Genomic DNA, 15,051 nt, shown 5'->3' with positions numbered 1-15,051 from the left:
GCGCCTCCTTAGCCCTTGGGGCTTGTGGGCTTCTGCGCGCGCTTCTTCGTCTTCTCCCTTGATTGGCCAGATTGCCCCGCCATGACGTCTCCCTCTGCTTTCTAGGTTGAGAAGGAAGCAGGGGGGCGGGTCCAAGCAGCGCGTGCGCGATACTGTTGCTGTCCCTTTGCTGCTATTGCGTTGCAAAAAAATTCCTGACTAGGTAGCCTTGGGCTTTTCTGTGCTAGAGGACCTAAAGGAGAGAGAAAGATTTCTGCAACTGAAGGGGCAGTCGGGTAGTATTTACTTTAAGATATTAACGCCCACTCTTAGAAGAGTGTTGGGGAAGGGCCTTAAGCGTTGAGAGCCGAAGAGTATAAAACCATTTAATTTCCGGGCCAGACGTTTAGAAAGGTTTTGCAGGAGCTGTTCTCTGCGTAATTCTTCGTGATTGCTGACTGGTTTAAACACAATCCCTTGAACAATTCTGATAAACCTTCGAAACCCGCAGCCCCTCCTTGCAGCGTGTAGGAGCCGCCAGCGTGCCCAGCACCTGGTCCTCCCGTCCTCCCTCCAGAAGAGCCTAGCGCGTGCACCATCCCCACCCCCTGGCCTCCCTCCCCACCTGCGGCTTTCACGCACTCGCAGTGATTGTTTTGCCCGCTCCCGCCGCCGTCGCCGTCGCCGCCGCGGCCGCCAGAGGAGCAGCAGCGCTTGTGCAAACCGGGAAGATGGCGGCCGGCGGCGGCGGAGGCGGCAGTAAGGCCTCCTCCTCGTCGGCCTCTTCAGCAGGGGCTCTGGAGTCCTCGTTGGATCGAAAATTCCAGTCGGTAACTAACACCATGGAATCTATTCAAGGCTTGTCGTCTTGGTGTATAGAAAACAAGAAACACCACACTACTATCGTCTACCATTGGATGAAGTGGCTACGGAGATGTGAGTGTTGGGGGTGGCCAGGGAAGGGAAGACTGGGGAATGGAAGGAAATACTGCTCGAAACGTTTAGGGTTTCCCTGTGGAGCCGCTGCATTCGGTTGGGGTTGTTCAAATTAGAGCTTCAACCCAAGTGTTGCCAAACCCAGACTTATTTCTCACCGGGATTGTCTGAACTGTAGGAGGTTCATCATTTCTTGGATTTTACAGCCACTGACTTGGTGTGACCTTGGGCCGCTGGGCCCAATTCTGTAGAGATTTATATGTTATTTCAGAGCCTTGTGAGGTGGTGGTGTATTTACTGAACGTTCACAGAAATTGTCGCGTCCGTTTATTTCTAATAGGCCTTGATGTGTTAATGATTTCTCGTACTGCTATGGTTTAAGCAGTAGTAAATGCACCTACTTCGCGGGAATGTGTTGGACAATTCTATTTTCCACTGGCCTAAAACTTGTGATGTGTAGTAAGAAGAACCTTACCTAGATGAAGAGGTAACGTGAGCGCCACATAGAGCTCAGGCGACCGACCACCTGAGAGGTTTTCCTCGACTTGTGTTCGCTGCAGTAAAGTACAGGCTTCTTAATACTGACCAGAAACAACCGTAGTCCGTATTGCCACTAATACCTTAAAATGGAAAACATATCCGTCTACTTTTCAGTCAGTTCAGATACGTTTTTAAAGAATAGGAATTGGTTTCTTAGGTAACCAAAACAAGGAATCAGAAGTGCTTTTGAATATATACTACTCCCCCTCTCACCGCGAGTTAATTGCTTTTTTGTCTACTTCGCTGAATTTATTTCACTTTGCTGCTTTACTGCGGAAAAGAAGTCTATTAAATTGTCAGGAAGCATGGATTGTTTGCAGATTTCAAATCTTGAGGACGAAGGAAGTGTGGAGAAGTCATTGTTGCTTCCTACACAGAAGAGATGGTTGACCGTAAATCCCTGTGTATCTGAATTTTATGTTTGTTGTTGCTTCTTGTCTATGGCTGTCACCAGTGAAACCCATCATTCAGTTATTATTATTATTCCACTTTTGCTACTCACTCTGTAGTGTTTTGATCTGTGTTTACTTTTTTAGGGAACCGATGGATAAAACTTGCAAAATCATAGACCCCAAAACTTCAAACTATTTGTGTATAGTTATTGTTGGGAGAGACGTTTTGCGAGATTACCTGTATTTACCAATAGCAGATCAAAGTTACCTTCTTTCCAAGAGGTAAAATTAGAAAATACAATATCAAGTACGGTACTCCTCACTATCAAAGACTCACATGATAAGTATCTACTATGTGCCCAGGCCATTTGTCATTTACAGTGTATCTAGTATCTCATTCTACCTTAAACTAACCCAAAGTAGATTTTTTAATCATTGATTTACCCATGGGGAAACTAAGGCTCAGAAATATTAAGGAAGCTACTAAGCTTATGGTGGAGTTGGGATTTGACTCCACCATATCAGATGACAGCGGTCACATTTAATTTTGTAAAATAATGTTTTCATGCTTTTTCTTTAATGTATTTGGTCTACCAGTGGTAGCAAGCAGTGCTCAAGCTTGAGGACATATTGTTCTTAAACATATTTTTCTTCCTGTTTTAAAACGTTTTCCTACCTTTGGACTCTGGTGCTTTAACTGTATGGGTAAGTTGGTCTCTATCCCTGCCTGTGGGATTATATATGACAATTACAGTATATTTTTTCTAGTCAGCGATGATGAGATACACTGGAGCCAGAATTTTTCTGCCTCTAGTTTTTACATTGTGCCTGAGCTTATTTCCCTTGCTGGTATTTTAAGAGTGAAAAAGAGTGGTTGCTCTAGGAAGACAATACTTCATTTGAAGTGCATTATATGTAGTTTGTGTCGCTAAATGCTTTTGGCTTTCTATAAACCTGATTTTTTTCCCCTGGTGAAATGGGCTTAACTTTCTAAAATGGTTAAGGGTAATTTGTAGCTGTTTTGTGTTTACGTTAGTGAATGTCATCTGTCTTATTGTAAATAAAACCTTTTGAGAGAAATATTCGGGAGAGTAGTGTTAGAATTATTTTGGAGTTTGGCTTCTAAATCAGCTTTAGGCAAATTTGTGCAATAGATAGATGTCTTTGGCATTCACAGCCTTTCTGTCCATTTTCCTGATGCCACTTTTGCTTCTCTTTTGGCATCTGTTCTTTAGTAATTTATATTTAGACTTCAGCGTGAATTTACGTAACTGTATAACTCTTCCTGAGATATTTTCATTTTATCTTTTACTTCGTAATGTATATTAAGAGACTTTAGTTCACTTTAAAGGAAATAATTTTGGGAGTTCTTGGTGGCCTCGTGGTTAGGATTCTGGGCTTTCTCTGCCATGACCCAGGTTCAGTCCTCAGTTGGGGAACTGAGATCTGAAAGTTACGCGGTATGGCAAAAAAATAAATAGAAATAAAGAAAATAATTTATTAAAGAAGGCAAGTAGTCTTCCTGAAGACACACTCCATGGTGGGTTTTACCAATTTTATTCAGGCTTGTTTTAATTTGTTTGACCCTTCCACTGCTATCATTTTCCAAAAGTGATCTTTCTGTAGCATGAACCCATGTCATTTCTGTGCTTTAAAACCCTCCAGTGACATTCCATTGCAACAGGCTTAAGAGTTAAACTTCTTTTACTACAGGTAAAAAGGTCTACACATTCTTATACTATCAGCCCTGCCTACTACTTGTCAGGCTTCTTCCACTGCTGTCTTCTCATCATTTTAGATCCAAGCTCAGATACTACTTCCTCAGAAAGGTCTTCTATAATGATCTTATTTTAAGTGGTTTCAGTTGAATTCTATCATATCACTTTATTTTTCATTTTATGAAATTACATTATTTATTTATTGTGTGTTTGCTATGTTATTTCACCAGGGCTATGTCTTCTTTGCTGCTGTATCCCAAGCAACTAGAACAGTGTTTGGCACACAATAAGTAATCAGTAGATATTTGCCAATATAATTTTGTGAAATAGTTAATCAAGAACTTGAATGGTTTTAATTTCTGTTTATCAGAAGGCCACATTTATAATTTAGTAAAAGAAATAATAGATATGGTTGTTTACCGTTTCAAAATGTGGCTCTTGCATAGGCTTGATGTGCAATATGACTATTGTCATTTCTGTATTTCATTCATCCCTCCCATTTTTAATTGTAAATGGAAATCAAGATGGAAAAGTAGAAAAATACAGACTCTAGACATAAGTTCACATCATAATGCCATAAGTTAATAACCTGGGTGATTCTACGCATAGTGCTTAAGTTGTGAGCCCCAATTTCTGATTTGTGAGTAGAGAGAATTATCTCTCATAGGCTTGTTGTCTAGATTTAAAAAGATAATGCATGTATTTTAGTATAGGTCCTAGCATATAGAAATATGTTCAGATTACTTATGATAATGATAGCGATGATGTAGTTAATCTTAAGGTCCTGACTATTTGAAATAATAACTGTTTTGGGAATGGTGTGGAAAACTATACCTAGTCAGGGGCAGATGATTTGAGCTAGCCTTTCTGTAGTGAATTAGCAAGTTCTCTGAAGAAGTAGTAGGAAAAAATAAAATATGTTGTGTTCATGATATCTCCACGATGTTCTGCTTCCAACCATTGAATGGGTTGGTCTGTTTTAGAAGGTGTATGAGAATTTAAGTGAGTTTTTGAAGAAAAGCGGGATATAGGAAAGTAGAATCATTTGTAGAACAGAAAAATCTGTTAAGATTTCCTGTTAGCTGTTTCTGATACGAACTTTAAATATGAACAAAATTAGAAAAGTAATGACATCTCCCCCCACTGATCACCCCACTTCAGTAGTTATCCTTTTAAGGGCCGATCTTTTTTCTCCTATCCCCTTTACTTTCTCCCCCTCCCATTTGAAACAAATCTCTACAGTCCGGTATTTTGTCCACAAGAGAAACTGTCATATAAACGTGGACTGGGAAAAACTTTTTTCTTCATACAGGATTAATCTGTTGCAGAGAATTTGCAAAGTGCAATTACTAGTTTTGGTGTATGGCAATGGTTTCTCAAATCCTTGGGTGAACCATGAAGATGGCAGTTTTCTAGCTCAGTTTTATCGAGTGTTTATTATGTGCCAGGTACTGCTCCAAGCATTTTACATATATTAATTCATTCGGTCGTCACAATTCTTTGAAGTACGTATTATTATGATTCCCATTTTACAGATGGGAAAACAGAGGCCCTGAGAGGTTGAGTAGCTTGCCCAAGGTTAGAGAGGTAATAAGTGATGGATCCAGGATTCAACCCAGGCATTCTTGATTTACAGCATACACTCACACTCAGAGCCACTGTACTAGTCTTTCTTACATTTTCTACAGTGCAAAAAACCTTTAATAACCTGCCTATTTATTCATTGTTAGGCCAGATTAACTAAAATGTCTAGATCTTGAAGCTTTGCAGGGTTTGTTTGTTTTTACTTTTGCTTTCTGTGGGAAAACTGATTATCTTGTATAGATTTGAAGTTCTGATAGTCGTTTATAATTTTTAAAAAAGGGGGAAACAAAGCTGAACATGTTAGGTATTAAAGTTGTCTACTTGATAGAAATCTCTAAATGTTAAGTGGTTTTAGATTAAATAATAGAATTTTTTGGTGGTAGAAAGTTTAGGGTACCACACTGGTAGTTCCACTGGTCAGTGGAGAGTGAAGTCTTTAGTCTTTTATTTACTATTCCATAAATCTGAGGATCTGGAACTATTTTCTGTGGCTCTGGTATCTGAAATGTAGCTGTTCCTTTAACTGCTTACTTTCCTTGTAATTCATCCTTTGTAATAGGTATGTTGGTCAGGCATATACAGTATAACAGTACTGCCTTAGGCATATGATTTTTTAATCATGTATCACATGTGTACAAATGTAAGTGGACTTGGTACAGATTTAAAGTTTCAAGATGAATTTTGCTTATAAATCCTTACATTCAGTGCTTTTAACAATGCCTTATTGGATACCTGCTGTGCCTGGCTCTGGGGATATATCAGGTGAACAAAATGGAGGAAAATGTTTGCCCTCTTGAAGCTTATACTCTCGTAAGGAGAGACAAGCAGCAGACAAACAATGTTAAGTACATTGGAAGGTAAAAAATACTAGGAGTGCTGTAGAGAAATATAAAGCAGGGAAAGGGGATACAGAGTGTTCAGTTCCATTTAGTCACTCAGTTGTGTCCGATTCTTTGCGACCTCATGGACTGAAGAGTCTTCTCCAACACCACAGTTCAAAAGCATCAATTCTTCTGTGCACAGCTTTCTTTGTAGTCCAACTGTTATATCCATACATGACTACTGGAAAAAATATAGCTTTGACTAGATGGACCTTGACTGGGCAGCTTCACTTTCACTTTTCACTTTCATGCACTGGAGAAGGAAATGGCAACCCACTCCAGTGTTCTTACCTGGAGAATCCCAGGGACGGGGCATCCTGGTGGGCTGCTGTCTATGGGGTCGCACAGAGTCGGACACGACTGAAGTAACTCAGCAGCAGCAGATGGACCTTTGTTGGCAAAGTAATGTCTCTGCTTTTTAATATGCTGTCTAGATTGATCATAGCTTTTCTTCCAAGGAGCAAGCGTCTTTTAATTTCATGGCTGCAGTCATCATCTGCAGTGATTTTGGAGGGGCCCCCCCCCAAAAAAAAAGTCTGTCACTGTTTCCATTGTTTCCCCATCTATTTGCCATGAAGTGGTGGGACTGGATGCCATAGTCTCAGTTTTCTGAATGTTGAATTTTAAGCCAGCTTTGTCACTGTCCTCTTTCACTTTCATCAAGAGGCTCTTTAGTTCTTCTTTGCTTTCTGCCATAAGGGTGATGTCATCTGCATATCTGAGCTTATTGATATTTCTCCTGACAATCTTGATTCCAGCTTGTGCTTCATTCAGCCCAGTATTTTGCATGATGTACTCTGCATATAAGTTAAATAATCAGGGTGACGGTATACAACCTTGATGTACTCCTTTCTCTATTTGGAACCAGTCTGTTGTTCCATGTCCAGTTCTAACTGTTGCTTCTTGACCTGTATGCAGATTTCTCAGAAGGCAGGTAAGGTGGTCTGGTATTCCAGTCTCTTTCAGAATTTTCCACAGTTTGTTGTGATCCACACAGTCAAAGGCTTTGGTATAGTCAATAAAGCAGAAGTAAGTGGTTTTCTGGAACTCTCTTGCTTTTTTGATGATCCAACGGATGTTGGCAATTTGATCTCTGGTTCCTCTGCCTTTTCTAAATCCAGCTTGAGCATTTGTAAGTTCACAGCTCACGTACTGTTGAAGCTGGCTTGGAGAATTTTGAGCATTACTTTACTAGTGTGTGAGATGAGTGCAATTGTGCGGTAGTTTGAACGTTCTATAGGAATTTAAATTGGGTGTAAGGGAAGGCCTCACTGAGAATGTGACAGTTGAGCAGGGAGATGAGACACTATAAACAATATCGATACGAGTGTGAGGGGAGAACAAAAACACAAAGGTCTTGAGGTTAGTGTGTGCCTGGTGAGTTTAAGGAACAGCAGGAAAACTTTTGTGACTGGAAAGGAGTAGAGAGAGAGAGGATTAGCAGATGAACTCAGATTTTGGTGGGTAATATGGCAGGAGGGACAGATCACAATTTTATAGGCATCCTTAGACTTTTATTTTTAATGAGATGGGGAACTTAGAGCCAAGGAGTGATGTGAACTGATTTCTGTTTTTAAAAGATCATTCTAATTGCTGCAGAAACAGGAATGCCAGTAGGTGGCTGTGGTAGTAGTCCTGGGATAAAATATTGGTGGGTTTTGGACCAGATTGTGAAAGAAATAAAAAGTAGTTTAATTCTAGATTTGTTTTTGAGAATAGATCCAATCGAGGTTCTAAATGAATTAAATGTGTGGTAACAGGAGGAGCCTGGTAGGCTGAAGTCCATGGGGTCACTAAGAGTCAGACACGACTGAGCGACTTCACTTTCGCTTTTCACTTTCATGCATTGGAGAAGGAAATGGCAACCCACTCCAGTGTTCTTGCCTGGAGAATCCCGGGGATGGAGGAGCCTGGTGGGCTGCCGTCTATGGGGTCTCACAGAGTCGGACACGACTGATGTGACTTAGCAGCAGCAGCAGCAACAGAGGATGATAATCAAGAATGAGTGTTGTTTTTTTCCTTGAGTGACTAGAAAGAGTTAACATTTATTGACAAACTTCACTTATTTAAAGTGTACAATTCATTCACTAATTTCAATGTATTCACACAGTTGTGTGACAGTCACCACAGGGTGTCTGTCGAGTCTGTAAATTGTCTTTAGAGACAGCCTGGAAGAGATGTACTAGAAGTTAAGTGTAGATAGAGAAGCCACTGTAGTAAGTTAGGGTGGTAAGTACAGATAGAGAAGAAGTCCAGAGAAAAGGCTCTAGGGCATTCCAGTGTTTTAGATACCTCTTTCTACTTAGTTGGTGTTCTGTGTTATTGGCTTTGGTTCTTTTTGAAGTTCAGGGTAAACTAACTTTCAGCTCTCCGAAGAAGTTATAAATCTATTTTGATCTCTTTCATGTTTCTACTCTTGGCTTAGGTTTAACGGCACTTGTGAATCAGTTAGGCGTTAGGTCTGTTGTAATTCCCAATTGTAAAGTTATTGCATAATCAGTCTTCTCCCTGCCCTTTGGATACCTTGGTCACCTTTTCTTCCTTCTCCTGCCCTCCTTTCATAGAGATGTAGATCATTTCCATGTTTTCAGCGTTTCAAAACATGAAGTACCTTAGTTATACACCTGATTATTATAATGGTGTATACTAAATGAGCCTTTTTGTGTGTATTGAGAGACTTTACAAGTAGTTGTTGCAGTCTTCATTTACCTGCTTTGTCTCTCATGCTGAAGGGTAGTATTATATACATGACCCTAGGTAGATTTAAAACAGTATGTAAAACATAATTTTGTTATGCATCCTATAGTAAGCTAAAATGTTAAATTATGTAGCAGATAAACATTTCCATAACTCAGAGTGTGAAACACTATTGAAATAATTCAAATGATTTTGTGGTGTGGAAATACCTTGAAATTCCATTGGAAATTTTCATTTCCGCTGGAAAATTACTAACATTTCCTTAAACAGGCCACCCCCCAAATTACAGTTTTGTTGGTAGAGAAGGGGTTGACTGTATGTATGTGTGTAATGTTTTAGAGAGTGAAGACTTACTGATTTTATTTTAGTGATTTGGCTTCCTGCCTTTCATAAACTAATAATAGTTGCATCCAAGCTTCTTTTTCTCCTAAGCTTTTGTCATGCAGTTACCATCTTTCCTCTCTCTTTTCCGCCCCACTTTCCCCATGTTTAGTGTTTTCTAGCAGTACTTTAAGAAATCCTTAGGGTATATTTTGAGTTCGTTGCTTTAAATTTTCAGCTATCTGAGAACTGAGAATACATAAGAGTTGTGGAATTTTTTTGTTTGTTTAACATGAGGTTTTTTTTAATGTGTAGAAGGATTTCAAGAGACCCTAGTAAAAAAAAAATTACCCCAAAACTTAACACTGTTGCACAAACCACCTTGACTAAGCTGCTCCTCGGTTTGTCAAGGAAACAGAAAGGAGTTTGTACTTCGTAGTGCTTTTGATTCCCCTGCACCCACAGATTTTAATTATAGAACAGTGGAGAAAGGCACATCTTGTGGAGAAAGTAGTAGAACCCAGTTACTGTTTGGAAAAAGGCAACAGTTCCATTTGTGCTTTAGAACAGTAAAGTATCTTTCAGACTAAGATAAAGATAGTCTTAAAAAAATACCTCTTTGTTTTTCTTGTTCTATAAAAACACTGGATTAGAGGCTGTTTGTTGAAAGAAAATGTTTAGAATGCTGGTTTTATATTTTGGTTGCAGTCTTTATCTTTCCCTTATCTCTCTTCCTTCACTCACTAGTGATTAGTTTCACTGACTTTCAGTTTATTGTTCTTTGGTACTCACTGAGGGGCAGAGAGAGAGAGAGAGAGAGAGCAGATTGAGTATTTCCGTTAGTGAAAATTTCACTGTTAGAAGGGAAAATTTTTTTTAATGTTAGGTTTTATAACTTCATTTTTAATTAAAAAAAAAAAAGACACAAATGGGTCCTGTTCTGTTTTTGTGTTCCCTTTATCATCGTGATAGTTTTAAAGTGGCAGGATCATTATTTTAAAATTATGATCTCTGTCCAAGAGGCAGTCAGTATTACTTGAGTATTAAAACCTCTTTTATTGTGTGTATTCCTATGTCTAAGGATACAGAATTCAGAAAGTGAATTTGGAAATACTATATGTTTACTCTATATAAAACTTTGTTAGGTTGCGGAAAGAGATGGAATTACAAGGAACTTAATGTTTTGTAACTAAGATAAGAATTGAACAAAAATAGCTGGTTCTGGGAAGTATGGTAATATGAGTTTGTATATGCTTTTCCAGTTTAGAAGAGGTATCATGTTTTGGTTGGAGTGAAGGTATCATTCACTGAGCACCCTTTCTGGATGTCATATGTATATATGTTACCTGTAATCCTAACATCAGCTCTGTGAGATAGGAGTTATCCTCACTTAAAATTTTTGTAAAATGAGGCTTAGAGATGTCAGTTGATTATTTTGAGGCAATTGTCAGAACATTTTTCTAGCATAGGAAAGGGAAGCTGCTTGTTTTCAGGGTGGCTAAGCATAAGCTAGTTTGTTTTCTGAAGGCAGAAGGTAACAGCAAGTGGGAGAAAGAAAAGATGTACAGTGGATTCAAAGCCTGAGTTACTTACAAGTACTTTGTTATTATTTAACAGTGTTCTTTATTAAATTTCTCATCATTAGTACAGTTACCTTCACAAACATTGTCACTCATAGATTTAGTAATAAATAGCCAATGTTAACTGAGTTCTTAGCATGTGATCTCATAACAATTCATGAAGTAAGTATTATGTAATGTATTGCTTAGTAAGTCTACTAGTGATATATATGTAAAATTAGCTATGCTGGTGAGGGGCAAAATAATAAAATATTATAGATGATATAATTGAAGCACTTGAAGACTCAGTGAGGTAAAATGAATTGTTTAAGATTCACAGCTAGTGAACAGTAGAGCCAGAATTCAGATGTAAATAGTTTGACTCCAGAGCCTACACTCTACCTTTGTGTTAGACCGCTTCCCACTTCTTTCAAAGTTTACTGGTATTTTGTAGTATTGTATAGTGTAGTATATAGAATATAAGACAGTAGCCCTTGTGCCTGTCTTTTTCCCAGCTTTTTGATATATTATTGACATAACATTGGATAAGTTGTGATGATTTGATACATGTATGTATATTGCAGAATGATTACCACAGTTAGGTTGTTGAACACCTTCATCACCTCACATCATTACCCTCCTTTTTTTAGGAGAACATTTAGGATGTTGTCTCTTAGCAACTTGTGAGTATATAAGGCCACATTGTTAACTGCAGTCACCCCGCTTTACAGTAGGCGCCAGAACTTATATAATTGTAAGTTTGTACCTTTTAGCCATCATCTACCCATTGCCCTACTCTCTGGCTCCTGGCAACCACCATTCTATTCTCTGTTTCTGTGATTTCTGTGCCTGTTGATTTTTTTTTTTTTTTTGCAGGCATAAAATTTATTATTACAGACATAGCGTAACAAGTGGGAGAGTACATAGAGAAATGGTCTGCTAAGATAGAAGCAAGGCAGAGAAAGGGCTTGGGCGTCACCCCCAGGGAGGGGGACCTGTGCCTGTCTACTGTGATGATTTTGCTAAGCTGCAGAGGTGAAAACAATCCATTAACTTGTATACAGCAATAAATTGGATATAGAAGCAGATGTGAGAGCCTACCTGTCTTCTATTAAGCCAAACATTAGATTTTCAAGAATATAAAACAGTGCTGCGGTCCTCACTAAACTTTTTGTCTTGGAAATATAGTTGCTTTTAATAAAGTATATATAATTTATTAGCTGAATGGTTTATTATTGTTTTTAATGAGTTGATAGATATTTTAAATTTCTTAGTTTTAATTAATTATACAGTAAATAGATACATCTAACCCACATAAGCTTCCCAGGTGGTGCTAGGGGTCAAGAATCCACTTGCCAATGCAGGAGACACAAGAGACGTGGGTTTGATCTCTAGTCTGGGAAGATCCCCTGGAGTAGGAAATGGCAGCCCATTCCAGGATTCTTGCCTGGAAAATTCCACGGGCAGAGAAGCCTACCAATTACAATCCATGGGGCTGCAAAGACTCTAACACGACTGAGCACACACAACCCACAGAAACAAAAGATGATCAGTAGTTTTTAGGGGTATAAAGGGATCCTGAAACCAAAAGTTTTGAGAGTTCACTGATTTATATTGTAAAATGACCTTTATCAGTTTCTACAAGGTCAGCATCCATTGTCTCTCATCTTAATGCCTTCTGTTGCCCAGAGGTTTCCAGATGTTATTTTATAAGCATTATTATTTTTTAATTTGTGAGATCTTAAGTTTGCTGACTTTTATCTTGCCAAATAAAGTTGTAAAATACACTACCATTTATATTATCGCTACCATTTTATAAATTACAACTTTATATGAAAAATTTGCCTTGAAGTCCGTGTCTTTCAAGTCTTAACTCAAATGTCATCTCCTTCGAGGTTGTTCCCTATCGTCCTAGCCAAAGAGCTAGTGCCTACTATCCCTTTTGCACCTGCATGTCATTCTCTTTAATGCATCACTGTGTTTTATTTTCTTTGTATACCTTTTCTAATTGTAAGATTCTGCCTTATTTGTTTATTTCATGAGATGTCTTCTCTTGGAAGCCCCACGTGGCTGCCACTGCAGGAGACAAAAGAGACTGGTTCAGTTTCTAGGTTGGGAAGATCCCCTGGAGGAGGGCTTGGCAACCCACTCTAGTATTCTTGCAGAATCTTAGTTCGCTGATCAGGGATTGAATTCATGCTCCCTTTTTTGAGAGGGCAGAGTCTTAACCACTAGACCACCAGGGAAGTGCCCACAATTGTTTTAAATGCAGTTATGTTATGTATTAAAAAAAAAAAAAACACCTTTATTTTATATTGGAGTATAGCTGATTAACAGTTTTGTGATAGTTTCAGGTGGACAGCAAAGGGACTTAGTTGTACATATACATGTACCCATTCTCCCCCAAATTCCCCTCTTATCCAGGCTGCCACATAACATTGAGCAAAGTTCCGTGTGCTATGTAGTAGCTTTGTTGGTTATCCATTTTTTCCCAGTTTTTAAGTTTTTGGTTTTATATATATTTTCTTTATTTTTAATTGAAAGATAATTGCTTTACCGTGTTCTGTTGGCTTGTGCCGTACAACAATGTGAGTCATCTATAAGTATACATATATTCCTTCCCTCCTGAGTCTCCTTCCTCCACCCCTCTAGGTCATCACAGCACCAGGCTGAGGTCCCGGTGGTATACAGCAACTTCCCACTAGCTGTCTGTTTTACATATGGTAATATATATATTTCAGTGCCACTCTATTCTAGATTTCATATCTACGTGTTAATATACGATATTTGTTTTTCTCTTTCTGACTTACTTCACTCTGTATAATAGGCTCTAGGTTCGTCTGGGTTATTCATTTTAAATATAGCAGTGTGTACATGTTGATCCCAAATTCCCCATCCGTTTCCCCCATTCTTCCCTCCTGGCAACCATAAGTTCATTCTCTGAGACTGAGTCTGTTTATGGTATTTATTTTTATTACACCATATTTCATGCAGGCCTGTCTGCTTAAGCTGTAAATTCTTCCAGTTAATCCTGCATACGCTAGGTGAAATTTTAAGGTTAATAGTCCAAAGAAATGAACATGGAATTTTTGGTCTTTCCTTTGTTAATATTAGAGAATACCTGGAAAATGCACTAATTTGGGAACTGTTTACCTATTTTGAGTATTTGAAGTGCCTATTCATATAATAGCATCTTGCAGTTCTAGAAGTTCATAGAATTTAAGAATCTTTCATATGTTTTTATAGCTATTGTGCTAATATGAAAATGCACCTCCATAGGGAACTTCATAGAGACAGCAGTATCTTTAGTGTTGCTGGATTTTTTAAAATGACCCGTTAAAAACAAAGGGTTTCTAAAAATTGAAGTTGGAATAATAAAGACCAAATGTTAATCATTTTCATGTGCATTTTTCTTTTTTTTTTATGTGCATTTTTAAATTAAAGATTTTGTAAAAGAAAATTTCATTTCATAACACATTTTGGAAGGTCAGTGTCACGTTTTTAAAGTCTTTAAAAACTTGATAATAAAAAAGTGAAGAGCTTTTGAAATCTGCTTTCAGGGCATCCTTACACATATATACTATGTTTAGTGTAAACTAGGATGAGAATTCATTACTGTTCTCTTACTTACCCTCAGATTGTCATGTACAATTGTATAAGATGGCTATGTACATATGTGTAAACTGAGAAGTGTGGATAAGATACCGAGAAAATAAAACGTAGCAATGAACATCAAATACTGTATGAATTTGACTTTGTGCAGCAGCATTTCCCCAGAAAATGGTGATGTTTAGGGTGTCACTGTCAAACCTTCAGTTCAGTTCCGTCGCGCAATCGTGTCCGACTCTTTGCGACCCCATGAATCGCAGCACGCCAGGCCTCCCTGTGCATCACCAACTCCCGGAATTCACTCTGACTCAACGTCCATCGAGTCAGTGATGCCATCCAGCCATCTCATCCACTGTCGTCCCCTTCTCCTCCTGCCCCCAATCCCTCCCAGCATCAGAGTCTTTTCCAATGAGTCAACTCTTCGCATGAGGTGGCCAAAGTACTGGAGTTTCAGCTTTACAATCATTCCTTCCAAAGACATCCCAGGGCTGATCTCCTTCGGAATGGACTGGTTGGATCTCCTTGCAGTCCAAGGGACTCTCAAGAGTCTTCTCCAACACCACAGTTCAAAAGCATCAATTCTTCGGCGCTCAGCCTTCTTCACAGTCCAACTCTCACATCCATACATGACCACAGGAAAAACCATAGCCTTGACTAGACAAACCTTTGTTGACAAAGTAATGTGTCTGCTTTTGAACATGCTATCTAGGTTGGTCATTCATAACTTTCCTTCCAAGGAGTAAGCATCTTTTAATTTCATGGCTGCAGTCACCATCTGCAGTGATTTTTGGAGCCCCAAAAATAAAGTCTGACACTGTTTCCACTGTTTCCCCAT

General features: G+C 38.7%; 1 protein-coding gene across 4 annotated transcripts in view; it reads left to right on the top strand.

Moving 5' to 3' along the window:
* The first annotated feature begins 56 nt into the window (after positions 1–56).
* RPRD2 (regulation of nuclear pre-mRNA domain containing 2) overlaps positions 57–15,051 on the top strand; it is a 92,451-nt gene continuing 77,456 nt past the window's right edge. For 2 of the 4 annotated variants that reach the window (XM_010838709.1, XM_010838707.1), the window contains exon 1: positions 57–915. In XM_010838709.1, coding sequence (XP_010837011.1) covers positions 711–915 — 205 coding nt within the window. In that variant the 5' untranslated portion in view covers positions 57–710. The remainder of the gene's footprint in view (positions 916–15,051) is intronic. The other 2 variants (XM_010838706.1, XM_010838710.1) reach the window with 1 other exon arrangement.

Source organism: Bison bison, unplaced genomic scaffold, assembly GCF_000754665.1.
Source record: "Bison bison bison isolate TAMUID 2011002044 unplaced genomic scaffold, Bison_UMD1.0 scf7180017864104, whole genome shotgun sequence".
NCBI classification, from domain to species: domain Eukaryota; kingdom Metazoa; phylum Chordata; class Mammalia; order Artiodactyla; family Bovidae; genus Bison; species Bison bison.
The sequence above is the reverse complement of the archived record's forward strand: the minus strand, read 5'-3'. Positions and strand labels throughout refer to the sequence as shown.